This window comes from Tiliqua scincoides, chromosome 1 (assembly GCF_035046505.1).
Source record: "Tiliqua scincoides isolate rTilSci1 chromosome 1, rTilSci1.hap2, whole genome shotgun sequence".
Classification (NCBI taxonomy): Eukaryota; Metazoa; Chordata; class Lepidosauria; order Squamata; family Scincidae; genus Tiliqua; species Tiliqua scincoides.
In genome coordinates this window covers 292,361,234-292,387,946 of record NC_089821.1, presented here as the reverse complement: position 1 = coordinate 292,387,946, position 26,713 = coordinate 292,361,234, and the positions used below count along the sequence as shown (strand labels likewise).

The 26,713-nt window shown below is 41.6% G+C and overlaps 2 protein-coding genes across 7 annotated transcripts in view; one reads left to right on the top strand and one right to left on the bottom strand.

Annotated features, from left to right (window-relative positions):
* EML5 (EMAP like 5) overlaps window positions 1-2,971 on the top strand; it is a 154,062-nt gene extending 151,091 nt beyond the window's left edge. For all 4 annotated transcript variants that reach the window (XM_066628260.1, XM_066628244.1, XM_066628234.1 and 1 more), the window contains 2 exons: window positions 1,954-2,054; window positions 2,420-2,971. In XM_066628260.1, the coding sequence (XP_066484357.1) occupies window positions 1,954-2,054; window positions 2,420-2,456 (138 nt within the window). In that variant the 3' untranslated portion in view covers window positions 2,457-2,971. The remainder of the gene's footprint in view (window positions 1-1,953; window positions 2,055-2,419) is intronic.
* Window positions 2,972-14,059: 11,088 nt separating this feature from the next.
* Window positions 14,060-26,713, bottom strand: part of ZC3H14 (zinc finger CCCH-type containing 14) — a 31,984-nt gene continuing 19,330 nt past the window's right edge. For all 3 annotated transcript variants that reach the window (XM_066628206.1, XM_066628222.1, XM_066628213.1), the window contains 7 exons: window positions 25,923-26,082; window positions 23,914-24,137; window positions 21,673-21,793; window positions 20,750-20,886; window positions 16,335-16,429; window positions 14,605-14,711; window positions 14,060-14,345 (listed from right to left, as the gene is read on the bottom strand). In XM_066628206.1, the coding sequence (XP_066484303.1) occupies window positions 14,339-14,345; window positions 14,605-14,711; window positions 16,335-16,429; window positions 20,750-20,886; window positions 21,673-21,793; window positions 23,914-24,137; window positions 25,923-26,082 (851 nt within the window). In that variant the 3' untranslated portion in view covers window positions 14,060-14,338. The remainder of the gene's footprint in view (window positions 14,346-14,604; window positions 14,712-16,334; window positions 16,430-20,749; window positions 20,887-21,672; window positions 21,794-23,913; window positions 24,138-25,922; window positions 26,083-26,713) is intronic.

Below are 26,713 nucleotides of genomic sequence, written 5' to 3'. Positions count from 1 at the left end.
ATCTTAGTCAAGAGATCAGCAACTTCATTTTTCAATTCCTTAATAACTCTTGGGTGGATGCCATCAGGGCCCGGTGACTTATTGATCTTTAATTTATCAATGAGGTCTGAAACATCTTCTCTTTTAACCTCTATCTGACTTAATTCCTCAGTCAGGAGGGGCCGTTCGGGCAGCGGTATCTCCCCAAGGACTTCTGCCGTGAAGACAGATGCAAAGAACTCATTTAATTTCTCTGCCATCTCTAAGTCTCCTTTTATCTCCCCTTTCCCTCTCTCACCATCCAGAGGGCCAACCGCTTCTCTGGCGGGTTTCCTGCTTCTAACATATTTGAAGAAGCTTTTATTATTCCCCTTAATGTTGCTGGCCATGCGTTCCTCATAGTTTCTCTTGGCCTCCCATATCACCTTCTTACATTTCTTTTGCCACAGTTTATGTTCCTTTTTATTCTCCTCATTAGGGCAAGACTTCCATTTATGGAAGGAAGTATCCTTGCCCTTTACAGCCTCTCTAACTTGGTAGCCATGCGGGCACCCTCCTGAATTTAGTGGAGCCCTTCTTTCTTTGTGGTATACACCTCTGCTGGGCCTCTATTACTGTTGTTTTAAGCAGCCTCCATGCACTCTGGAAAGATTGGACTCTTTTTACCTTCCCTTTCAACCTCCTTCTAACCAGCCTCCTCATTTGAGGGAAGTCCGCCTTCGGAAGTCAAGGGTTTTTGTGAGAGATTTGCCCGGTATTCCTCCCCCGACATGCACATCGTGACCAGAACACAAATTGACCCAGTCAATATGAGGATAATTGAAGTCCCCATGATTACAACCCTGTCCCTCCTTGTCACCTCCCTGATCTATTTCCTCATTTCAAGGTCCCCTTCCAATTTCTGATCTGGAGGACGATAGCATGCCCCCAGTATTACATCGCTCCACAGGCCTGGTAATTTAACCCACAGAGATTCTGTGGTGGAGTCGGACCCACCTTCAATCTCTACTTTGCCGGATTCTATCCCTTCCTTAACATAAACGGCCACCCCACCTCCAACATGCCCCTGGCCTGTCCCTCCTGTAGAGTTTATAGCCCGGGATTGCAGTAGCCCACTGATTCTCTGCATTCCATCAGGTTTCCGTTATGCCCACTATGTCAATATTTTCCCTTGTCACCAGACATTCTAGTTCTCCCATCTTTGCTCGGAGACTTCAGGCATTCGCATAAAAGCATTTGTACACGGAATACCCTAGGATGGGCTGCTTATTCGCTCCTTTGTCCCCACATCCTCTCACTGTGCCAAACCGTCTATCACATCCCATCACGCTACCATTCCCAATTTCTTCTCCTACTCTTTGTCTTGCTGTTCTCTAACCTCCCCATCCTGGTCCCATAGGGATGAGGAGTCCCGAACCAGATGCCCCTCGGCTCCTGTCGGCCTTCCCCCAGGGATCAGTTTAAAAGCTGCTCTACCACCTTTTTAATGTTATGCACCAGCAGTCTGGTTCCATTCTGGTTCAGGTGAACCCTGTCCCTCTTGTACAGGCCCCGCTTGTCCCAAAACGTTCCCCAGTGCCTAACGAATCTAAACCCCTCCTCCCTACACCACCGTCTCATCCACGCATTGAGACCCCTGATCTCCGCCTGCCTAGCTGGCCTAGGACTCTGTTCCTGCTCAGAGTAGACCTATGTACACACCTACGTATTTATTTTTATTGCCCTCACCTAGCTCCTGTTCCCCCCCTCGCTGGACCTTAGATTCCCTCCCTTAGGTTAGATTAGGTGCTCCCTTAGGTGCAGCTAAATTTCAATGTTGTTTTAAGGTTGATTTAAAGTTAGTTAGAAGACAAGGAAGTGAAGTGGTGTAGCTGAGGAGTGCTACTGTAGGGTGGGAGAGCAGGCACCAGACAATGCAGTGGGGAGTATTTCAAAAAACATTGAAGCTGATATGTGTAATGTTTGTTTTTAAAGGCAAAACATAAAAGATTTTTAGGTCACTCTGCCCATGTGACTAATATTCGCTTTACCAGTGGAGACAGATATGTTGTCAGTGCTGGTGGGGATGACAGCAGGTATGTAAATTTTTTTCTGGATTTATAGAAAGACACTTGTGCTCTGCTAACTCAAATTGGTTGTTGTTTCTGAAAATGTAGTCAACTATTTAAAAGAACAATCATTAAACTAAACTAGCAAAAACAAGTTGAGCAATTTCTTTGGTAATCACAAGTACCATCTGAAATAACGTTATATCCTAAAGCTTCCTAACCCTGCAGGAGGAGTTTCCTTGCAGAAGCAAGGATTCCTTCTGCAGGAGAAGCAAACCTTAGGGTATAACCCATAATCTTTAAATGTATTTTGAAACTAATTGTTTTTCTTTCAGAATTTACAAACATACAATAACTTTTATTTCCCCCTTTGCCTCTGTTTGAAATTACAGCATATTTGTCTGGAAATGTGTACATATGCCTCACTGAGAGACATGAAGACCTTCCAAAGATGACACTGCATGAAGTTAGAGGCATGAGTGCCCCACAGTTGCAAAGAGACATTCTCCAGTGCCCTGCATGCTTCAAGAAATGGTGCTGATAAAGACAGATACCCATCTATCTGACTGACTCAAGTCTATCAGAGATGGACTGCTGCAAAAATACTGAGTCTGGTCACATTACTACAGTATCTGATAACCTACATCTGTTTCCCACTCACTGCCGGATGCTGAAACCCATTGATAAGGGGAAGTGAGTTTTGGCTCAGTGTACAATTTTCCAATAAGATCTTGGATTTCAAATCAAGAGATGTTATTTCTGACCTAGTGCTGTCTATCAATGTGTTTACTTTCTGCATAAATGCTTCCTTGAAGTTCTGGGAACTGACTGGCACTCAAATAGAAGACTTATTTTATTACTGAAAGGAAAACCACATTGCAGCTCTTAAATAATCGTATTTTTTAAAAATATGGGTGAGAATAAAATGTAAAATATATGAGTGGTCTAACAAAAGGCTTGTCTAATTCACGCCCCCCCCCCAAAAAAAACCCCAAGGATTAAGTTTGTTTCTAGGACCTGCAGAATTGTCTTGGTTTTAAGCCTGGGTTGTAATGTTATTTCTGGTGAATGCTAGTAGACATGCATGAACCCATTCTTCAAGGCTGATTTGGTGTTTTTGTTGCACTTAAGCATTAAATTAGTTCTGTGAGCAGAATCCGATTTGCTCACATTGTGAGTGCCTTGCCCACAACCGAAAAGTCTAACTCTGATTTTTGCCTTGTGAATAAAAGTGTTCTCAATGAAAGATAAATGATCGTGTTTGCTTGCAGAGCTGTGCTGGAAATGTGGAATAGGCTGTTCATTTTATTATTTATACGTTGATGAAGTTTGGTGTTGTCATTAGATGCAGAAAATATATTTTTTTCATAGCTGTAGGAATTGTTTCATTTGTGCAGCATCACTTGGCAAATTCAAAATGAAACTGATCCCTGCAATCACATTTTGCAAATCAGCTTTTAAACAGGAATAGAACAGGCTGAAATATCTCACTCTCTACATCACAATTGTACAGTCAATTCAGATATGCAGGTGCCCATATGGTGCAGTATTCTGAATAAGTTTCAATTCAGAGTACACGTGAAGGGATCACTTGTTTGAAAGTAACCCCACGTCAAAATCCATCTCCCTATGGAAAAATTAAGCTGAGATGGCAAGTTAGATTTTGTCATGCAAGTGCCCACATGTTTGAATTGGCTTTTAGCAGTCAACTTAAAAATAATCATGCATGTCATCCTACTTTAAAGCAGAGAATTATCAGTGACAAAGGAATTTATTTCTGTAACTTTACTCTCCTGCTAGAAGGGGAGAAGATAACCTCCATTTCAGTGTACCTAGATCATACAGCCAACCTGTGAGGTAGACCAATGCAAGTGCTTGAAAGCTTTACTGAAAATAGTGTCACTTAGCTGCTTTTAATTAGATGCTCTGACAAAACAACTTCCTTTGGAGTGCAGCTGCCTCATATGCCTGTCAGTCTATGCTTTACTTGGAAAGGAGGAAACAAAATAGCTCACCCTACAAAAAACAGTTTTGTCTTGAATAATCCATATATGGACTAAGTCATTTGTGCCCCTGTCAGTGACTTCTGCATGCAGTCTAGGCATCTCACATATGAATGATTTAAACTGTGAAGTGAAACAGATACTGGAGGTTCTGTCTTCCCCAGTCACTAATAGGTGATTTGTGTTGTGAAACACTATGAATGAAATCCTTAAGGGCATTGACTTGCCCAGGCACCCACCCTTCCCACCTCTTGTTTTGGCTCTGAACTGTGAAGGGCTTCCGCACCACAGCCCAAAGGGTTATGTGAAAATTAGGTTCTCTGAATCAGTATTGGCTGTACCTTTTTATAGTTGAATAAAGATCTGCAAAGTGGGACATAGATTTAACGAGAGATAAAAACAGTAAAGTAAAATTCCATAAATGTGGCATCATCAGGACCTAGATGGTGCCGTACCTTAATGCATTAATTTAGTCATAGAATTGAAACAGTGGGAGGAAAACACAAGCACATTTCAGGGTCACATAATGTCAGTGGCAGATTGATCCAGTTCTTACTGGATTCACAGGGTTTAGCTGCTTTGTGACTTATTTTTTTTTTTGGCAAAGTTCAATTGCTTCCATGTTCATTTTTATGCCAGGCTATCAGGATTGCCACAGTATTAGATGCCAGATTATCAGAATTTTACTGTATGAACATATACAAAATCATATATCCTTGGCTAATCTGGAGATTAGCCTACAGATTAGCCCTTGGTTTTGTACTGGAAATTACTGATGTGGATTACAGTGCCAAATTCAACTAAATGCAAGCTTTGAGAGAATGGAAAATTCAGCATGATTTAAATGATAAAAATACATACAGTGAAATATAGACATTGTGAAATAACATCTAAATTAAATGACCTCGAGTATTCCCTATAGTTCTTTCATGTACCCAGGTGATGCAACTGACCATTTATTCAACCAATCAGATTCAGATCACATCTACAAATCATCAAATATGATGATGCTTAACTATAGCATGTAACTCTTTCTAAGAAAGACTGGCAGAAGCAATTCCTTTATTATTTTTTGTTTAGAGGACAGGTTGGAAGGAACAATGATAATGCTAGAAAAGGACTTTCTCCTTTCTTGGACTCTTGCTTCTTCTATCGCTCCTCCTCTAAGACCTTCTGTCTTAAATAGAACTTTTAAATAGAATAACAGAAAAGTAAGCCGTAGAGTAGAGCCAGCATAGAAAGGTGCTAACCAAACATTTAGTATTACTAGAGCACTTAGGCTTTCCTTTGGATCTTAAGAAGCTCATGGAACTGGCTCCTTTTGGATGAAGGAAACTAAGGGTCCAATCCTAACAAACTTTGCAGCAATGCAGCTGCAATGCAGCCCCAAGGAAAGGGAACAAATATTCTCTTACCTTGAGGAAGCCTCTGTGACTGACCCCCTACTGCAAGATGCAGCACATACTCTGATGGCCCGGCAGCATCAGTGCTGGAAAGTTGGATAGGATCGGGCTCTAAGTTTCCTGTTAAGTTCAGAGATGGCCTTATGTTAGGTGACTATATGTAATGAATACATAATAGCTTGTGAACTTTTTCATTGTCAGGGTCTTTGCTGTAACTGAACTCTCTGGATTCAGTTATCTTGATTACTGTTCAAGGAAATATAACTGCACCACCCCCAAAAACAGCCATACAATGCAGCCAACATAAGAGGCACTAAATCAATAAAAAGCTCTCAACACACAAAAGATGAAAACCTTCCATCTTAAGATTTTGATGTAGTATTTCTGATCTTAAATGGGACCACTATCACAAGCCTTAATATTCAATAGTAATTTTGTCTGATTTTATAAGAAAATGCCTGGGAACATTGTTATAGACAGTGAATGCCTCAGCCCACAACCTTTCACCTATACCATCCTGTTAAGGGCGGAAATGAATACTGTAGGTCACACCAAAATCTGCCATATTAGCTACTACTCTGTTTGATTTGAACATCTACTTCAGTGATGTTCCAAGCACTGTGTGTGTTTCTTATTATAACATAGGCTGCAATCCTATATGCATTAACTTGAGAGTAACTGAATTCAATGGGGCTTACTTCTAAGTAGACAAACATAGGATTGTGATGTTAGTCTGTGTTTGTCTGGTCATGTTCATGACCATTCAATGCAGATAAATATGCAAGCATGCCAAAGCCTGGTATTCATTCACCAATCACTGTGGTATAGGCAAACCAAATCCTTTTCCTGGTTTTATTTTTGAACAACTTGGTTTTGAGGTTTGTGCCATTAACAGCTCATGAATGAGAAGGGGAATAAACCAGGGAGCACATTTTGATAGTTCAAGTTGCAGCTGCTATGGGTACTTACTCAGCAGTGGAGAGGTGAATGCACATGCCCCTTCCACCATGCACATCCAAAATATAATGCAGGTGCTTCCTTCTTCAAGAAAAGAGGAGAGAGGCCATGCAAATTGGGCTTGCATCACTTGTCGAATGGGACAGATGGAATGTGAACTTGAGAGTTGCGTCATTTGCCAAAATTATATATACATTACTGACTATAAGTGCTGAATATGATATGAATCCATATCCCAAGCAATTTTTGACTTCTTTTGAACAGCAGACCCTTCTGTCATATCAAACTGGTTTTGAAATTTGCTGCACTTTCAAGAAAAGTGTGACACATGGCATGGATGACTGCTGTTCAAAAACTAGAAATCCAAAACCCCCTTTGAGGCATGGAATCCCTTTGAATCCTGGCATTTGACTTTTTTTTAAGAAAAGTCATACCAGTGAGACAGCAAACTACATTTATTTGAAGGCCTCATGTATATACATAGCTTTCACAGCAGATAAAGCCATGCCCACTGCAGTTAGGAATGAGTTACAGCCTAGTGGCAAAGATATTATCAGTTATCAATTATTTGTCATCCCTCTATACAACTAGCAAGTTTGCTCCCCTTTTGTTCTTGCAAAGAGTAAAATAAGTAATTGAACAAGGATCATAACCAGTGTGACTAGACATTCATATTGAACACAGTACAGGTGGCTATAATGGTCCAAAAACATATAAAAGTAACATGTGACATATAAGCTTGAAGACTAATATTGGGAGTATCCACATTACATTTGTTTAACCTCAATATACAATTATTCATTATCTACAGGATATGGTAACAGTGGTAACTGTTATGTTCTGCTACTGAAAAAGCTAAACTTAGAACTGCAAAGGTGAATCTCTCCATATAGGCATTTCAAAAATCACACAAGTATGGATATTGACTTGGTACTACAGGTGCAACCTATTTATCCACGGATTTTTTTATCTTCAGATTTGTCTCAATTTGAATCTGGTGGGGGGGAACTGAAGGTCTCACACACCTTTGCCTCCTTTGCCCTGTGCTGGAGTCTTGCTCCATTTCCAGGCAGACAAAACACTGCAAAAAGGCTCCCCCTCGACCAGGCAGGGAAGTAGCCCCAGAGCCATGGAAGAGGTCCTTGTGAAGGAACAGTAACACTCCTGGAGCCCCTGAGCCAGCAAAGAGGCTGAAGAGGAGAAGGGGGCCCGCCAAAAAACCTCTGTAGTCAGAACATGTGCAGTACTCTCTCTCTCACACACACACTCACACACACACAGGGGCAAGTGTGGTAGTAACAGAGGGGATTGCTTTAAAAAACCCAGGTAGTATTTGCTGAATTCCCCCCCTTAGGCTGAGATGGTGCAGGCTCTCCTGCTCCAGCCTACACAAACAAAACAGCCCAGCAAGCAAGTCTTCCCAGCAAGCCAAAGCATGGGATTTAGGCTACAATCCGATTCACACTTTCCTGGGAGTAAGCCCCATTGACTAGAATGGGACTTACTTCTGAGTAGGCAGGCATAGGACTAGACTCTTAAAAGCTTAGCATTCCACCTGTGAAAGAAGTGGGGACAGCTGGCAACAGGGAGGGCTGAGTACGGGGAGGGGGAGGCAATTGAGAACTGCTGCCTTAGTTTCCTTCCAGCCCCAAGTGTCAGGCTGCAGTGTATCTGCGTAACTCTATGGAATTTAGCACAACATGTTTTTTCTTAATAGTGCCAGGTCACAGAATGGAACTCACGCACATAAATAGGCTCCACCTGTATTTAAAAACAAATATTTGGTCCTTAAATAAAATGTTTCAAATTAGATAAGATTAGTGTACTCAGAACTTCATTTAAAACATCAATACTAAATGTCCCCATATTCATAATGCTCCATCTTAATTATACCAGTCCAATGATTAACTGTTTTTGATCTGTGCACAGTGTGAATACAATTGTATCTGTATACTAACTTCCCTCAACTCAGATATATGTTTTTTGTCCTCTCTGGATTTGACATCAGAAGGGAAAAAATAAATTGGTTTCAGGATAAATTAATGCTTTTACCAATTTGCCATAAGTATATTAATATTTCTGCTTAAGTAGGGTAGGTCGTTTCTTCAGCAGGCGACTCCACTGGTGGATTCAGAGAAATTGTTTTTACAGCATGAAAATTTTTGGATAGAGATCCTCAGGGCAATTGAATTGTCCAAATATCTAATACATTCCATGGAAAACGTAGTTCCAGCAAGTTCCAAAATCTAGTTTATACAGAGCTTCAGTCTACCTGCAACTGCAATCTAATATTCCAAAAAGAGAGAAAATAAGCATTCTCTCTAAGTTCATTTTATTTTCCATCATTCTGGAGCTTCATGCTAGTATCTTAAAAATACAATTCTGAAACTCTCTAAGCATAGTGGCAAAGACAGCTGGTTCACATGTCAATGTTGACATGTTCTTGATCTACAAATAGGCAGCTATTCATAAAAATGGCTGGTGTAGAGTATGTAGCCAGTGGGGAGGAGATGTGCAAGGTCATGATTTCAGGTGCTCTCAGGGGGGAAAAAGCTTCCTAGAAAGATCCCTAGTCTCGCAAACAGTACAGGCTGTAGAAAACAACCTTTGATATTGAGAGTGGCATGGTAGAAGCTGAGCCCTACCTCACACACTCCAAACCACCATTACTGCTGGGTAAGCATTTATTCTGAGAGCAGTTTGACTATACAGGTCCAGCCTTGTTATACACAGATTCGTGTGGCCTCAATACGAATGGCCACTGCAAATGAGAAGGTATGTGCTGGTCCCTGGAGAAGGGAAAAAATGCACCCCTTTAAAATCACAGTTTAAAAAACTGCGTTTTACTGTTTTTTACTGTTGTAGAGAGACAGTCATACAAGTGATTACAGGTATAACCTAAGTATCCACAAATTTTTCTATCTCAAAGCTGATGAGAAGGGCCCTTTAAATTAAAGAAAAACCATCCTTTAATAATGCCAGAGAGGGCGGCCATCTGACAATCCATTAATCATTCTCTCTGCAGGCTTCACTCCTCCCTTCCCCCTGAGCAGGTGAAAGAAGGCTAAATGACAGGAATTATCACCTGCATTCTTTCCCCCTTGCTGGGGCTCTTGGTGAAGGGAGGGACTGCTGCCTCCTAGTGAAGCCTAAGCCCCTGGAGAGAGACTGATGGCCTCTGTGTGCAGTACAAAGGTCATCAAGGCTGTTTTTAAATCACCAGAGGAAAAAGACTGTTTTTTAAATTGATTTGCTATACTGCATTTTTTGCCATCCACCGGAGTTCTTGGAACAGAACCATCTTGAATAATGAGTCTCAACCTGTACTTTGTAAGCTATTTTAAAATATCGCACCCTTATTTTTGATTCAACTTAAGTGAAAGTTACAGCAGTCATTTAGAAGATTGTATTTTATGGAATCTTTATAATGAGAATTAGTAATAGTGGACCATCCATTTATCGACAAAGTTTGTTCAATTTTGTTGTTCAGTCAACAAAACAGACAATACTAATAAAGGTCTATATGCCATTATTAAGATTTCCTAAAAGAAAAGAGCAATATTTATTTATTTATTTATTTATTTATACACCGCCTTTCTTTGGTCGTCAGATTTCTCCTCAGACTTTAATCCAAGGCGGTTTACACAGGCAGGCTGTTCTAAACCCCCATAGGGATTTTTACAATTGAATAGTATGAAACATCTAGCAAACATTTCAGAACTTTTCCATTTGCATCAAGATGCTACCCTCTTGTATCAAGAGAGTAGAAATCATATTTCTAGTGGTGAATGTTCTGGGAATTTTGTAAACTAGTTTTTAACTCAACACCCAGCGCATGATAGCCTGCACAAACTACATGACTTGGTTTCACTACTTCTTCATGAAAAAAGATTGGTGCTGTTAAATCTTGCTTTCACCAGTTCTAAGCCTGTTTTTTCTTCCATTATATTTTATTACCTTATTGTGCTTTGGGGCCTTGGTTTGACTGTATTAATTTAAATAAAATTAATTGACTGGTTACAGATAAAGTTTAATCTAGCTACTAGTTAAGGTGAGTTCTTCGGCATGGAATCTTGACTTGGAAAAGCAGTGTTCACTTTCAAACATTTTTAGGTGTATTTTCATATCAAATGTGAAGCTCAACATAATAATCAACCAAGGCTAAAAATGGAATCCAGATTTGTATATAGGAAGTTTGTAAACTAAATTCAGTCTTAAACTGAATTGACACATGTCAACACCATGTCCTACTTGCCCACTATTTGTTGTCTTCATCAGTGGAGAAACAAGTCTGACAATGATCACCTACAGAAAAGTGTTTTGATTATAATCCTAAACCATATGACTTTTTGACAGACTGATTTCAAATCATAGGAAGTATAAGAGGAGGAAAAAATAACTTTAAATGAATCAATTCCCTTTCACAGGTAAAATGATTGACAAGCCTGTTTTATCTGTCTGCCCAGAACTACAAAAAACTAAAGACAGGTTTCTCAAGCATCCAGCAGGCCACAATAGATGACCAATGGCAAGGTCTGACTTGGATGGTCACAAGCTATATAGGCTTAATATAAATCATGCAAAGGGACTGCAATTTAAGAAAATATTTGCATAGTTAAAAAGTTGAGTTGCCAGTGGCTAGAGCCATTACCCTTTCCGTTCTGCCAGTGAAGTCCACAAGTTGGCACATTCCAACTCGTGGAGTAGGTTCACCTGTTCAGTTTCCCATGTTTTTGATATTACTTTGAAGAAAGATGCACTGAATAGAACATCCTCCATATCAGATAACATCTTCTGAAACCAGAGGATGGTTGTCACTTATTCGGGGTTCTCCATCCTGCGTAAGAGAACTCTAACAGGAAACAGGAAGCTTCCTGCTTTCTATTAGCTTTCTAGCTGTCTCCTTCTCTAGCATTCTGGCTGACTTTCTTGCATTCCTCCTCTAGTGTTCTGTAGCAGGAAGGGCTTGCAAAGAAAGACATGAAAAACAATGCTAACAAAAATGGCCTGTGAGCTCCCATAGTACTAAAAGTATAGGGTCTGCCTTTGTCTGTGGTTTTGGTATCCATGGGAGGGATACAAAAGAATGTATCCCCTGGAGATAGTGGAAGGCACTTATGTTTTGGATCAGGATGGGAGCCATGCAAATGTTTAGTTAAATTAGAAGAGGTTGCTTGTGCAATAAAAAACAAGACTGGGCGGAGCAGGGTATGAATGTGATCTTTGGGAGTTAATCTATTCCCTACACATACTAGCCTAATGTGAGCTGGCAACTGTCAGGAAAGTATGAATAGATGGACTCCTTAAGCCAGCTTCTACCACAACTAGCTCACCCTTGCCAGACTGCTCCAGAATCTGGTGGGAGCTGGAGTTGGAATGCAGGCAAAGTCTGTTCAGGAATCCATCAAAAGAGTCCATTATTACATGCGTTGTCCTCAATGAAAGAGAAACAGCTTCCTGCTCTTTGTAAGCATTTCCACAGTAAGATACAGTAGAGAAGAATGCAGTTTGGAAAATTAATCTTAAATATTCCTCACGCTGCTCAGCACCCCAGTACCTTTATATTAAGTGAAGACAGATGCTTCCATTAGCTGAAACTCCATATTTTCTCATTGTTACCAAGTGGGAGAAAAAATCATTTTATGCCCCTTTGTCTGACTGTATTTCATTGAGTTTCCAAAAGTTAACTATTCTGTTTCCTAGGACCATTATATTTCACTCTGACGTGTTTGTTAGACAATCCTTGCTTTAACCAAAAACAAACAAAATCTTACATCAAATTAGTCCAAAGGTGTATGTTAATTTGATACTGTAATAAAGGAAATGGTTTTAAGTGTATTCCCGTTTTGGGTTTTCATCACACAAAGAGCTAATTCCTGTGATCATACAATCCTAGTTTGTTATTTAACAAGTATATCAAGCCTTTTTTGCATAAATTAAAGATTTTTTAAAAATTAATAACTGAATATGAACTGAACTTTATCTGCAAACTTAGTTTCTAAGTTATTTCCTGGAGTGTTAAGTTTTAGAATTCAAGAATATATTTGTCAAACCTGAGTTTAAAATGTGGAGCTAACTTTGTTTTCTGATATCTAATGTAAATACTTGTACAAAATATCTTTTGTATATTTTTGTGAAAATGTAGTTCCCCAAAACATACAAAAGATTTAATAAAAAAGTGCATTCATGTTACTGCTTAATCTTGTATATTATATCCTAAAGAGTTCCAAAAGAATACTAACTTCTGCCACTGAGATTTCATGGTCTACCTATTTTGCTTACTGCAACCAAATATTTCAAGGCAATCAAACGTAAGCATGTGAGAAGAGCCCTGCTGGATCATGCCAAAGGCACATCAAGTTCAGCTCCTGTATCCCCTTACATCTGGTATTCAGAGATAGCCTGCTTCAAGAACCAGGTGTAACAGGCCTGAAACAGGCCATTTAGTTTAAGAGCCCTTAATGCTGGGGAAGCTGAAATATCTCTCCTTAAACTGGTTAAGAGATTGGAAGTGGACTACAGCATTACACACTCATTCCCTGAAGCTCTATTCCTGAAACAAATTCCCTCTTTCTATCCTTACATGGTTGAATGACACATCGGCACCAATGTTGCCTGTGATTAAGGCTGGCCAGATTCTGCTTTAATCAGCTTATTACTTGGAAATTCTGTTTAGCAGTGTTTCTGACTAACTTTTTTTCTAGTGCCAACTGCCATATCTCTTGATGTATTTATTTTTAATTAAGGTAGGGGAAATTTCCTAAAGGGTGAGAAAGGTCTGTGGGAAGGCACTGTATGATTCTGCAATTCCTTAACTGCACTTAAGAAAAAGCCAGCGTTGCTTTTGCGCAAGCCACACATAAATGAAAAACAGTACCAACATAATCACATACTTCAGATTAATCAGTAAACTGATTAAGAGCCCAATCCTGTGGTCCGCGCTGCGCCTCCGCGCCGTGGACCAGTCGCAAACCTGCCGTAAGGCACGTTTGAAGGGCTTATTGCCGGGCTCCTGCTGGAGGTGGCTCAGCTTCAGCTGGGGCTGAGCCACCGCCCAGCAGACGCCCACGTTCCGCAGCTCAGCACTGCCTGTGACCGCTGGGCTGTGGAACAGAGAATGGGGGCATTCCCGGGGGCATGGGGGAGGCGTGGTCGGGGGCGTTCCTGTGGTTGGACAGGGCTGCTCGCCCTACACAAGCGCCTTCACTTTAGCGGCGACCAAACAGTTGCTGCTAAAGTGAGTAGTCCCATTGTGGGACTGCTTCCCTTACTTGGGGGAAGGGGACGAATGTCTCCTCCCAAGGAGCCTTCCGTGGTAGCGCGGGAGGCTCTGAATCCGATGGGAGCCCTTTGTGGAGTCGCCGGGTCCTGCAGCTCAGGATTGGGCTGTAAATTTCCCAACTTCTTAATTTTTCCCCCCTGAACTCTAGAACAGGGGAAGACACAGAAGAATAAAATAAGAAATCTCTTGAAAAAGAGGAAACCCATACTGAAGAAGTGGATTCAGTACAAGCACTGATCATCCTGCTATATTACTTACAAGCAACTGCCACAAATTAAAAATGACACTGTAATCATAATGGAATCTCTTCCAGTCTTGGAATGAGTGGTCCCTAACAGTGAACTGTGAGCCAAAGGAAGAAAAGATGCTAGTCCAATGTCAGTAGGATAAAATCCATGCCTAGACATTTTAATTAAAGTGAAAGCAAAATCCTCATCCTACACAGACATATCTTTACAGTAAAAAATATGTAAAACCAGTTATTAAATATACAAGTTTTGAAAATTACACATTTCAAGTATGCAATCAACTATTTTTTAATAGATATGAAATAATATCTAAGAAAGGCTTGGCATATGTGATGCAACTTTTCCAGCATCATCTTCTACGAGCAAGTGTCCTTCCATCATGATACAACAGTAAGTATTTAATAAATGGGTGGCATCTTTATTCACTGGGGAAAACAAAGAGAAAAATGAGTAAATCTTGTCTCCTCGTAAAAATGATACAATAATTATTGTTCTAATAACTGGACCCCAAAATCACCAAGCCCAAATACTTCAACATTATCTAAAGCAAAACTGAAAAATTATGGCCATCCACAGCTGTCTTACACGTGTTTCTTGTCATTTTTGCAGACAGCTTAATTCTTATTGTGAAATGACCTGTTTGAAAATCATTTGGAATTCAACAGAGTAAGAGAAATCAGTTACCTAGTTTGAGATCGCGTCCATTTCAAAGCATGACGTGGTGGTACAGAAACAGAAGGGTGATAGAAGGTGCAGTCTGGTCTGGTACAGTGTGTGTTAAACCGACAATGCTAAAAAGATACAATTTGAACTTTCAGAAAAGGCTGTTGCATCAGAGTTTGGTTTCATTTAATCTGTGTAGACACAGGCCTAGGAAGCTGCCTTATTCAGTCAGACCACTGGTCCTGCTGTCAACACTGACTGGGAGTGGGCTCACCAAAGTTTCAGACCAGGATTTTTCCCAGCTGCACCTGAAGATGCTGAGGATTGAAACATCAGCAAGCAAAGCATATGCTCTACCTCAGGGGTGCCCAAACCCCAGCCCTGGGACCACTTGCGGCCCTCCAGGGCTCCCAATCCAGCCCGCGGGGCGCCCCCAGTCTCCAATGAGCTTCTGGCCCTCCGGAGACTTGCTGGAGCCCATGATGGCCCAACACAGCTGCTCTCAGCGTGAGGGTGACTGTTTGACCGCTTGCGTAAGCTGTGGGATGAGGGTTCCCTCCACCTCTTGCTGTTTCATGTCTGTGATGCAGCAGCGGCTGCAAAGGAAAGGTCAGCCTTGCTTTGTGCAAGACCTTTTATAGGCCTTGAGCTACTTGCAGTAGGTCTTGCAGACCTTCATTCTTTCATACGAGTTCCATCTTTAATACATTCATTTATGCAAATTTATTCAAATTTGAAATGTAAATTAATTCTTTTTTTCCTGGCCCCTGACACAGTGTCAGAGAGATGATGTGGCCCTCCTGCGAAAATGTTTGGACACCCCTGCTCGACCTGATCTGTAACTCTCCCAAACCAATAGCAATTAATTCTTACAAATACATATTTCCTCCTTTGAAATGCAAAATGCTTTTAAATGGAGTATCTTGTCTCTCTTGAATATGCGCTGAAAGTTTCTGTGCTCGTTTACATGTAATCCCCAAGGCCAGTTCACACATACAGGTACATGTACATGTATATAGCTTACAGCACAATTCTACACATACCTACTCAGAAGTAGTTCCCAGTTTTCAATAAGGCTTCCTCCCAAGAAAGTAGTGGGAGTCTTAATTCCTCAAGACTTGATGATGGGGAGCTGAATGTGTGAACTGGCTTTCTTGGAAAAGAACTGCAGTGAAACAGACATAACTAGTTCTTTTCAATGGAAGTCTATTCACATATGCAGGTCACCATTTGGTGCCGCAGATACTAACTGGAGAATATGCCTATGAGAGCCTAACCCTAAAAATTAACACAGTTCTTCAAAATGCTGAAATTGAAAAACACAAGAAACACACAAAATCTCTCTCCTTTGACTCTTCGCCCACGTACCTGATGCGTGCTCTCTACCTGTCCCTTACTCTCCGTTCTGTCTTCTGTACACTCGTCCAGTTTTATATATACCACTCTACTCTGTCTCACCATCTTTCGCTGTATCCCTCTCTTCTACACTGCCCCATGTGCTAGATTCTGACTTTCTCCCCCCTCTCCTTTGAGGTAGACACATGCACTATTTGTGGCAACTCTTCATCACTATGTGCGCACAGAATATTCTTGAAGCTAGAAAACAGGAATAAGAATTATTCCTGGAAGTGGGAAAATATCCAACATGCTTTTGGATGAGAATGACATTTCCAGGACTCAGCATCAAATGATTAGGATTCAGCCCTTGTTTTCAGAGTCCCCTGTAGAAAGAATTTTTAAAAGGCACTTACTTTAGGATGATAAAAAGGGCATTCCATTTTTTTACATGCTGGGAAAAATCGGCAAAGCTGGTTGGTTGAAGATGCTGGTGGAACTGGAGGTGGGGCTGTGAATCAATTAATGAAGTGGGAAATTAAATCAAATATCAGGCAAAAAATGCATGTTTAAAGAATCTCATATACTACAAACATCTGACTCAATTTCTGGATGATGCAACTCTTAAATATAGTATTTTACCGTATAGTTGTGCGTTGCTTAGCAACAGGGATGCGAACCTGGATACAACAGGGATGCGAAGCCTCCAAAGACTGCGTTCCCCCAGAGCTCCAATGCCAAAAGGTGTGAGAGACGTGACTTCCGGTTTTCCTAGGAAACCAGAAGTCACAACTTGCACGATTTGGGAATTCTGAGCCCTTGTGATGCTCAGAAAAGCCTCTGGAGGCAAGGCCAATTCTATGCTTGGGATCATTAGAAAGGTATTGAGAACAAAACAGCTAATATTACAATGCCATTGTACATAAGAACATAAGAACAGCCCCACTGGATCAGGCCATAGGCCCATTTAGTCCAGCTTCCTGTATCTCACAGCGGCCCACCAAATGCCCCAGGGAGCACACCAGATAACAAGAGACCTCATCCTGGTGCCCTCCCTTGCATCTGGCATTCTGACATAACCCATTTCTAAAATCAGGAGGTTGCGCGTACACATCATGGCTTGTACCCCGTAATGGATTTTTCCTCCAGAAACTTGTCCAATTCCCCTTTAAAGGAGTCCAGGCTAGACGCCATCACCACATCCTGTGGCAAGGAGTTCCACAGACCAACCACACGCTGAGTAAAGAAATATTTTCTTTTGACTGTTCCCAACAGCCAATTTTAGTGGATGTCCCCTGGTTCATCTATGGTAAGGCCATACAAATCTATGGTAAGGCCACACCTGGAGTATTGTGTTCAGTTCTGGTCACCACATCTCAAAAAGGATATAGTGGAAATGGAAAAGGTGCAAAAGAGAGTGACTAAGATGATTACTGGGCTGGGGCACCTTCCTTATGAGGAAAGGCTACGGCGTTTGGGCCTCTTCAGCCTAGAAAAGAGACGCCTGAGGGGGGACATGATTGAGACATACAAAATTATGCATGGGAAAGATAAAGTGGATAGAGAGATGCTCTTTACACTCTCACATAACACCAGAACCAGGGGACATCCACTAAAATTGAGTGTTGGGAGGGTTAGGACAGGCAAAAGAAAATATTTCTTTACTCAGAGTGTGGTTGGACTTTGGAACTCCTTGCCACAGGATGTGGTGACAGCATCTGGCCTGGATGCCTTTAAAAGGGGATTGGACAAGTTTCTGGAGGAAAAATCCATTACTGGTTACAAGCCATGATGTGTATGTGCAACCTCCTGATTTTAGAAATGGGCTATGTCAGATGCAAGGGAGGGCACCAGAATGAGGTCTCTTGTTATCTGGTGTGCTCCCTGGGGCATTTGGTGGGGCCGCTGTGAGATACAGGAAGCTGGACTAGATTGGCCTATGGCCTGATCCAGTGGGGCTGTTCTTATGGGGAACAGAGCTCCCCTTGGCTTTGGAGGCTTGAAGGGGTGCGCAGGGACCAGTGGTGGCGTCGCATATGTGGCTGTTGAGTACGCAGAAGCACCGCTGCTCCAGAGACCCAAGGTCAGGCAGTTGCTCCCGGGAAATAACGAGGCGCAGACACGGCAGTGCCCCACCAACAGATGTCCTTTTACTGAAGTATGTACAGTATGTACAGTGCTGAGGCAGCACAGCAAAGCAAAACAGCAAGATAGAATTTGCCACAATTTCTGATCACTACTCCACCGACATAGCTTCCTGAAGACACTCCACATAACATCTCCCACACAGCAGCTTGTACAAGCCCCAATATATATACTGGCACTGGCCAATGGGAAGCGGGATATGATCTGGTGACACTATGACTCATAGTCTTGTGCTATTGCATCATCCATACTGTGCTTTGTTGCATCAGCCAATCCCATGATGCTATAGGGCTACACTGTATGCACTCAGGCCAAGACATCAGGGCCTAGCCTTGCTCTATTCAGCCTTTAAATTCACATGGGCCTGGGCCATATATCACAACAGCGGCCCCTCACTGGAGAGTTGCAAATTGGTGCTCACCTGTATATAGATTTAGGAAAATTATATAGCATTTAAAATGGAAGTTCAGTTTGCTCCAGAAAGAGACAGCGTACTATAGCTTCAGTCAAAATGCAGCTTCCTATCACATTTCAGGGCATGTGAAAGAATGGTTCACCCTAAGCTATGCTACAAGGCTTTTTCCAAGTCAAAGAAATATACGGGTGGGGACAGGAGGAGAAATCACCAGCCAGTGGCGTATCTGATACACCATCACTGGAAAGAAAAGAAGGGCTTTTGATTGTCAGTGTATTTAGCTCTCCAAAGAGCTCAAGGCAGTGGATATGATGTCACACAGCCCTTGCATTTTACCCTCACAACATGTGACTTAGGCACTTCACACCCCAAACTGCAGTCTGTCCTTGACAAGCCAGGGATCAGGATAGTACTGTCTCACCTCATCTCTCATTTTTTAATGTAGTAAGTTGGAAAGACACACTAGAACATAAGAAATCCATATATTGCAATGTAAACAAATATTTAGTTGCAATTTAACTGTCCACTATTCTTAACTGAAATATACACCTCAACATTAAAAACAAATCAAAAGAACAAAACCAATACAGTACCATTTTGTACAGTATTTACATAATAATCTTACATTCTTCCACAAAGAGTAAATAGCGTTCTGAATCTTCATATTCCAAGACATTTTAAATAATCCCCACTTTGCCTCAAATCAATTTTCCAACTACCTGCCTTTCCTCATCCTTGCTATTTCCTTTACTTTTGACAGAATTATCCCATTTCTACACTTTGATCTCCTTTTTCCAAGAGAAGCCAGTTGCCATTCCTGCTGCTATTAATTGAATTATAAGCTCTGCATCTTTGGTCATAACTAGATATTTGACAGAGATCAGAAATCCATTCCTCTCTTCCAATGTTGGACATGCATTTTTATGGTTCTGGGCTTATTTTATTAATCCACCCATCACCACGAAGTTCCCTGGACACAGGGTGACGAGATACAATGGAGTACGGAGTGGCTATACCTTTAACCGCTGTATAGAAGAGGGAATCTCGGCAGGTGCAGCTTTTTAAACCCTGAGCTGAGCCGCACTGTACCTGCCAAAATTCCCTCTTCTATGTGGTTAAAGGTATAGGCACTCTGTCCTCCATTGTATCTGGTCACCTTGCCTGGGCAGCATACATGATCAAACAATAAACACAATTTGTAAAAAAACCCTTAGTATTAAAACTGCAGAATGCAGCAGCCAGAAAAACAAATCAATAAAATCCAAGTAGAATAATGAACAATATTAAAAACAGGTACAAAGTATGTTGAAATGGCTGGGCAAATAAAAACAATCTTTGCCTGGTGCCAAAAAGATACCATGTGTGGTGCTAGGTGAATTTTTCTGGGATGGGCATTGGAGAGCTGGAGGGCCACAACCAAGAAAGCTCTCTTCCCAGTCACTACCTTTCTGAGTTCACCTGCAGGAGGACTCAAGGGGAGGGTCTTGGACGATGAAGCCAAAGTTTGCACAAGCTCATGCGGTGAAAAGCAGACTTCCAGTACTCAGGTTCAAGTCATTTAAGAAATTGTGGAACTGCTGAAGAAACATTGGGCAGGAGGTCTGGTCTAGAGGGTAGAGCCTCCGTCTGCCTGAAGATAACATCCACAAGGTTGCCAGTTCGAGGCCACCGGCACCGTGCGACCTTGAAGCAGCTGACAAGCTGAAGCCGAGCTATTCCATCTGCTCTGAGCGTGGGAGGATGGAGGCCAGAATGTGAAGCCAGATCAGAATGAAACACCTGAATGTAGTGGTTCTTGAAAGAAAGAACCTTCTTTCAAATTGTAAAAATCCCTATTTAATAAGGAATTTAAATAAAGCCTGCCTATGTAAATCTTCTTGAATAAAGTCTTGAATAAAGACCAAGAAAGGCGGTATATAAATACCTGTTGTTGTTGTTGTTGTTATTATTATTATTGCGTGCCTTCTTCTGAGGCTTGTGTAGGGGTTTACCATTGTTAATTGCTTTGTTTGTTGCTATGAAGTAAAGGCAAATTTAGTGCAATGCTGTAATGCTCTCTAATATTTTCAACAATTCGACAACTAAGGAGTGACAAGTTATTTCTGTGTGTCAAGACCTTGACGGCAGACTGTCCTACCAACGGCAAAACTAAGCCAAAACCGGACAATCTACATGGTTTCACTGGATTCTGCTGATATGGGGTCCCTCTGGTCATTACCATATTCATTTCAGCAAGCCCAAGGTACATCTGGAACAGGAAGCAGTCTTTACCTGGTTTAGGAGATGGCAGAGGGGTCCGCCGGCTGGCATGAGTATAAGGGCAGTCTGGCTTGGTACACTTGGCATCATATTTGCAGTTGGGATGAATGAACAAGCACTTGTCAGCAAATTTGCAATTGGGAAAGACTCTGAAATGGAAAAAAAACCCAAATTTCCTACTGAGTTGTTACAAAAATGTACCCATTTTCAAACTAATGTTTATATTCAGAAAGAGTCTGTCCTTTTGGTCTAAGTCTTGAACACAGTTCATTTCACACAGATCAAGTAACTTGTTTCCTAAGTCTAGAATTCTAAAGGAAGTTTTTAAACACAAGTTCTCAGTTCTGATTGTGATAAAAAGTAGCTATGAATACGTTCCATAGTCAAATAACATACAAGTCTATAGATAAATAAAAGCAACATGCCCAATAAAACTACATGAAACATATGCATATACATATACATGAATCCAACTCCGAAGAGTGACAAGGAGCCAGAGTTACACCCATGAGTAGTACTTGTGATGATCTTCATAATTAATGGTCTGGTGGTTGAATTGGTGGGATTCATTTTCTTCAGACCCACCTTGGAGTCTCACTGAAATCCATGGACTCCAATACGGGTCCCAAAAGAATGAAAATAGCTTAGGCTTCCCTGAACCCCAAGACTTCTTCAAACACCCAGTGCTATTCTTGGGCACATAAAGAGGCCTTGCTAGTTACATCAGGGAAAAACTAAATTGCTAAATGCAGTGATAGGCCTGTCTAACCTCCTTTACTAGGCAGGTAATAATTACACACCAATACAATGGAGGCTTTTCCTGGCACCAGGGCAGAGGGTGAGACCAATGCCCTTTGCACTCCACTGCTGACACTAAGGCAGAAGACCAAAGGGGCAAACCATCAACTTGCATTGAAAAGCTTTATACCACTAACTTGCATGACAGCATGGGATGATGGAAGGCACACTCATCTCCATTTTTGCAGGCTGGCCAGTATTTGCAGCGCTCAGGCACTTTCTCTGCTTTCTGTATGATGCCCACCTCCGCCATCTCCACTGTGGAGAAAAAAACCAGAGATGCTTTTAGACTTAATTCAGAGTATGACTATTCAAATTCAGAATGGGCACCATTAGGAACATTTATACCAACTGAAACCAGACAGAAACTTAAAATATACAGGCACATAAAGGGATGCTCTGATTCTAAGAGAATATGATACGGAAAGAGGCGTAATAAATAGAGTATTTGTTTCCAGTGAGTAAGATAGTTTTACAGCCTAAGTTTTACTGAGCATAATGGCTTACTTCTGAGTAAATAAATAACACTATTTTCAAACACCTCTAGTAATAAGTCAAATAATTAGCACCAGTTGCAGTTCAAGCATAGGTTTGATCATAATTATACCTAAACCAGAAATGTCAAGTGGTTAATTCTAGTTCACAATTAAACAAACTGACCATCTGCCATCTTTTTTATGGTGCCCAAAAACTGCTACAAGAGGCACCAAGCTCAATGTGCCTCAGCTGTTAAACCTGTGACTTCTACCATCAGATCTTATTGCAATTTACGTCATCTTGACCTCTCAACAATTCTGCAGAACTTTGGCTTTTAGTAATGAAAAGCAAAGCAAAATACACAACCAAATGAGCATTTGCTTATGAAAAACAACAGTAGAAGAATGGAGTGAAACCCATTTGCACGGGCACTAAACAAGCACCCTGAAAATGAAAGACAAGGAAGTACATGCAAGTGGAAACAGATGGGTTGAGTGAAATATGAGATAGGGTGAGAATTTTTTAAAGTTCATGCGTGTACAAGTGTCTGTGCGGACAGACACACGCAATCCAAAAACAAAGAAAAAACACCATTTAAGTCCTTATTTTGATGTGAAGGGACCTTTAGAGTGCATTTGAAATATTTTATTTAGCTTAATGAGTCAGGGACTCTTCTTCTGAGGTGGTAACTATTGTTCAGGGAAGCTATAAAAGATAATGTTATGTTTTCCCAGTATCCCAGAGGTGTCATTGGCTTGAATCTCAATGAGTCACTGCACAAACAGAAAGCCATTCTGGCCACCTATGGCAGGATCTCCATTTTTCAAATCTTCCTCCATGCTCCACAGCGCACTGTCCTCCATGATCCTTGAGAGTTGGGGGAATCCTCTCTAACACCTTGGTGGTATGTGGAGAGAACTTGAAGAAGGCACAGGAATCTGTGACAATCAGGAATCCTGCCTTGTGCAAGCAGAGTGATTTCCCCTCATTCAAGGCCACCAATTCAAAATGTGTTCGGCTTAATAAAATCCCCCCTAAGGTCACCTTTCTCGTCATTTCAAAATTTATATATTGCTGCCCCAGAACTTCTAAGACGGGGAAGGCTTAAAATCCAAATAAATGCTGAGATATTCATCTGACTTTGCAAAAGGGCACCTCAGAGACTTCTGAAGTACGATCAGACAGGTTTGTTTCAAAGGGTGTCCTTCAGAGAACAAGGATACCTGCGGAAAAACCACTCTGTCATTCACAGTAACAGATTTCAGGGGGACCAAAAACTCCAGTTGTTCTCAACACAGAAGCTACAGAGGGCTTACACACCACCACAATAATGTTGAGTGGGAAACAATCTGGTTTCACTTCCTCAGGAGCTTGGGTTAGGGCAGGATGAAAAAGGAAATGCATAAATGTCTATGCCCAATTTTTTGAATTTTTAACTTTCAGGACCCTCTGGCACCTTGACTTGTCTGCAAAAGAACTCCTGCATCTTGCAGAAGATTCTGGACTGTGGTTCAGGCTTGAGTGGTCCAGTCCCATTTGAGTTCCATGTCAACTAATGTGAATTGAAAGGGCACCATAGAACACACCCAACCCTCTTCTGTGACTGTGCACTACAGGACATGATTAGTAGTGATGGCCAAGCTGCCTTTCTGGGAAACTGGTCCACCAATATTTATTTATCAATTACACCTGAAGATAGAGCTGATGGGTACAACCTATGTTCTTCCTGAGTCAAAGGGGTCTGCTGGAAAGAATCCATCACTGTAATGTGCCTTTCAGTTCCATCACTGCATTCTCATCTCATATTTAGCTTGAACGACTCAAAGACAGCAACACAAAACAAAAACACTTAGTAATCAAGTTAACAAAAGGAGCTTATCCAAGGAGGACGAGAGTGTTACCATCAGCACTCTCCAGCTGTCTGGATATAATGTGCATCTGCTGTGCACGAAGGCTTCTTAATCCCTTGCTGGCAGATGCTCTGGGGGGAACTGGCCTCACTCCTTCCATAAGGCTCATTTCCTCCTCCTCCTGATCCGACAAGTATCCTGGAGGGCTGGGGACTCCGTCCAACGTGACTATGAATTTGGGACTAGAAGGTTTCTCTGGCTGCCCAAGTTGATCTCTGTAAAAGAGCAGAATACATCAGAAACATCAATGCTACTGAAAGAGAAAGCAGAATAAGAGTGGCAATTGATGCCACAAATACAGCACAAACTGATTTACATTACATTTTTATCCTGCCCTTTCCTCAAGCAGCTCGGAGTTGTAGGCTATCCTCACAACACCCAGCCTGTGAGGCAATTTGACTGAAAGTGACTGGTCCAAGGCCACCCGGTCAGCTTCAAAGCTAAGCAAGGAACTGCATCTAGGCCAGTTTCAGTCCAACATTGTAAGTACTCCCCACATTGGTTTTCATGACAGACAGATGTTTCCTTTACAAGAGACTGGCTTTTGTTTCTTTTAGATTGTAGTTTTCTAGTGCTTCTTCAGGGGGACAAAACCATTTTTCCCCCAAACACTTTTCCAAAAGCTGACATGCTTTTTCTGAATTAAAATGAGATACCTCACTCTAACATCCCAAAAGGCTTAATTTAGACTGTGCTGAGAGGACTACCTACTATGTTTCTGCACCAATCACTCTTACAGGTACAACTTCTGACTGAATGAGCACAGACTTATGCAGACACCCAACAGTGAGCCTCCTTCAAGAGCAGGAGATTCTGCTGCATATCTGTGTTGGAAATGACTGATTGATTTAAAACAGCGGTCTCTAAACTCGGGACTGCTGCACACAGAAAAAACTCTCCCCAGCCCAACTGATGCTTACAGTTCTGCAGGGAAACCTGCTATCTTCATCTTCACTCTCCCCCAAACATCATGCAGGCCAGCAGCTTCTGCTCAGAAATCCAGGCGCAGTGCCTGCTGGGGTGACAGAAAGAGGAAGCAGCTGGCCAGCACAAGGTTTGGGGGAGATAGGAGATGAAAACAGCAAGCTCCCCTGTAGAATGATAAGCTCTGTTCATGCAGGGATGCAGTTTTCATGGGCGCTGGATATGGCCCATGGGCCACGGTTTGGCACCTACTGATTTAAATCCTGTGCACAGAGACACGGCAGAATCATCTGCCTGTCCAGCTGCCCTTGGGGGTGGTAACTTTGGGTTCAGAGAAGTTGTTAATTCAATTAGTGCATTTATTATGACACACTCATGCTTCTCTCACAGCGCACAGTTTTTGAATTTTGGTTGGCCCACATCTTATACACAATTTACTTGCGTGAATGCCTTCGGCAAAACAAAACAGAGAAAACCAAAAACAAAAGTTTAAATAGTGCAGGCTCTTTCTGCCTGCCATTCCACTTATTAAATACACATTCGGGAGTGAGCACAAGATCAGAGAATGAAGCTGCTGTTTGCTCAGTCAGTCTCAGTTCCCACATGCCTCTCATAGTTTTTAAAGAGACAGTACAGTACATAGGTTTCAGATGCAAGGGATTTTCAAGGTGAGTACATACTATTTTAGCTTTCTGCACTGACTAGAATGTAACTGTCACATAAGATGTGGTCCGACTGTACTGGTTTATTGTATCTTTGGGGTTTAATGAGTAATTGGAAGATAGGCAAAATATATCAGAGAAAAGTAAAAGGAGAAAAGCAAAATGAACTCTCTTCTTTAAAAAAGAATAATGACATCTTCAAGACTAAGACTGCAATCCTATATGCACTCACCTTGGAGTAACTCCCACTGAAATAATATGACTCACTTCTGAGAAGACAGAACTGTATGTAGCCTCATTCACACATACTTGCTTTCCCATGAAACAACCAAGATCAAAACTAACTATTCACATCTCCACTTTCGCCATGGCCTGATCCCCAAACATGACAACTTGGGACAGAATGACTTTTACCGTGTCTGTATAAATCGCCCTGAAAGAGGCTGCACGGCCTCTGTGGCCCTCTTCATCACTTCCAGATTCTGGGGCACTAAGATCTCTTCTGACAATTTTGGTTTCTTCAAAATAAATGAGCGGGTATCCGTGTGGACGACTGATTCCAAGTCATAATAATCTGTCAGGGGCAAAAATGTGAAAATCATTGGATACAATTAGGAAATGGGTTGTGTGATGACAATAGGACTATACAGCTAAACCGTTTGCCCAGTCAAAGATTTCAGTGGCAAATGTACTTCAGTACTACAGACAAAGAAGTAAAAGCAGCCATTGAGGTAAAGATAGGTCAGCGCTAGGATAGCTGCACATGCAGCTTCTACTCTCTTAAAAGCCAGTAGCCTTTTAAGGCTAAGAGACAGACAGCAAGAGCCAGGCATGCAGCTGCTGTAGCGCTGTGTTGCATAAAACACAGCACAGTGCTAAGGTGGCTGGTTTCGTGGCTTTATCCCTTCCACCAGTTCCAAGTTAGGAAAATGACAGTGCATATGCGGCTAGTCAGTGGGGGGTGATTTGGTGGGGAAGAAAAAGGAAACAGAGCAGGGCAATGGGTGGGGCTGACCAGTGCTCAACAATTACTTGTCAAATCCCAGTAGCAGTTTCCTTTGACTCAATTCATTTGAGGCGTTATTGTCTGAATTATTACTTGACAATGCAGTCAGCTTTAGAGACTACTAGAAACTTTGCCTGTGCAAGTCCCATTGAAATAAATGGTACTAGCTCAGGAGCACATCTGTTTGATCCCATTCATT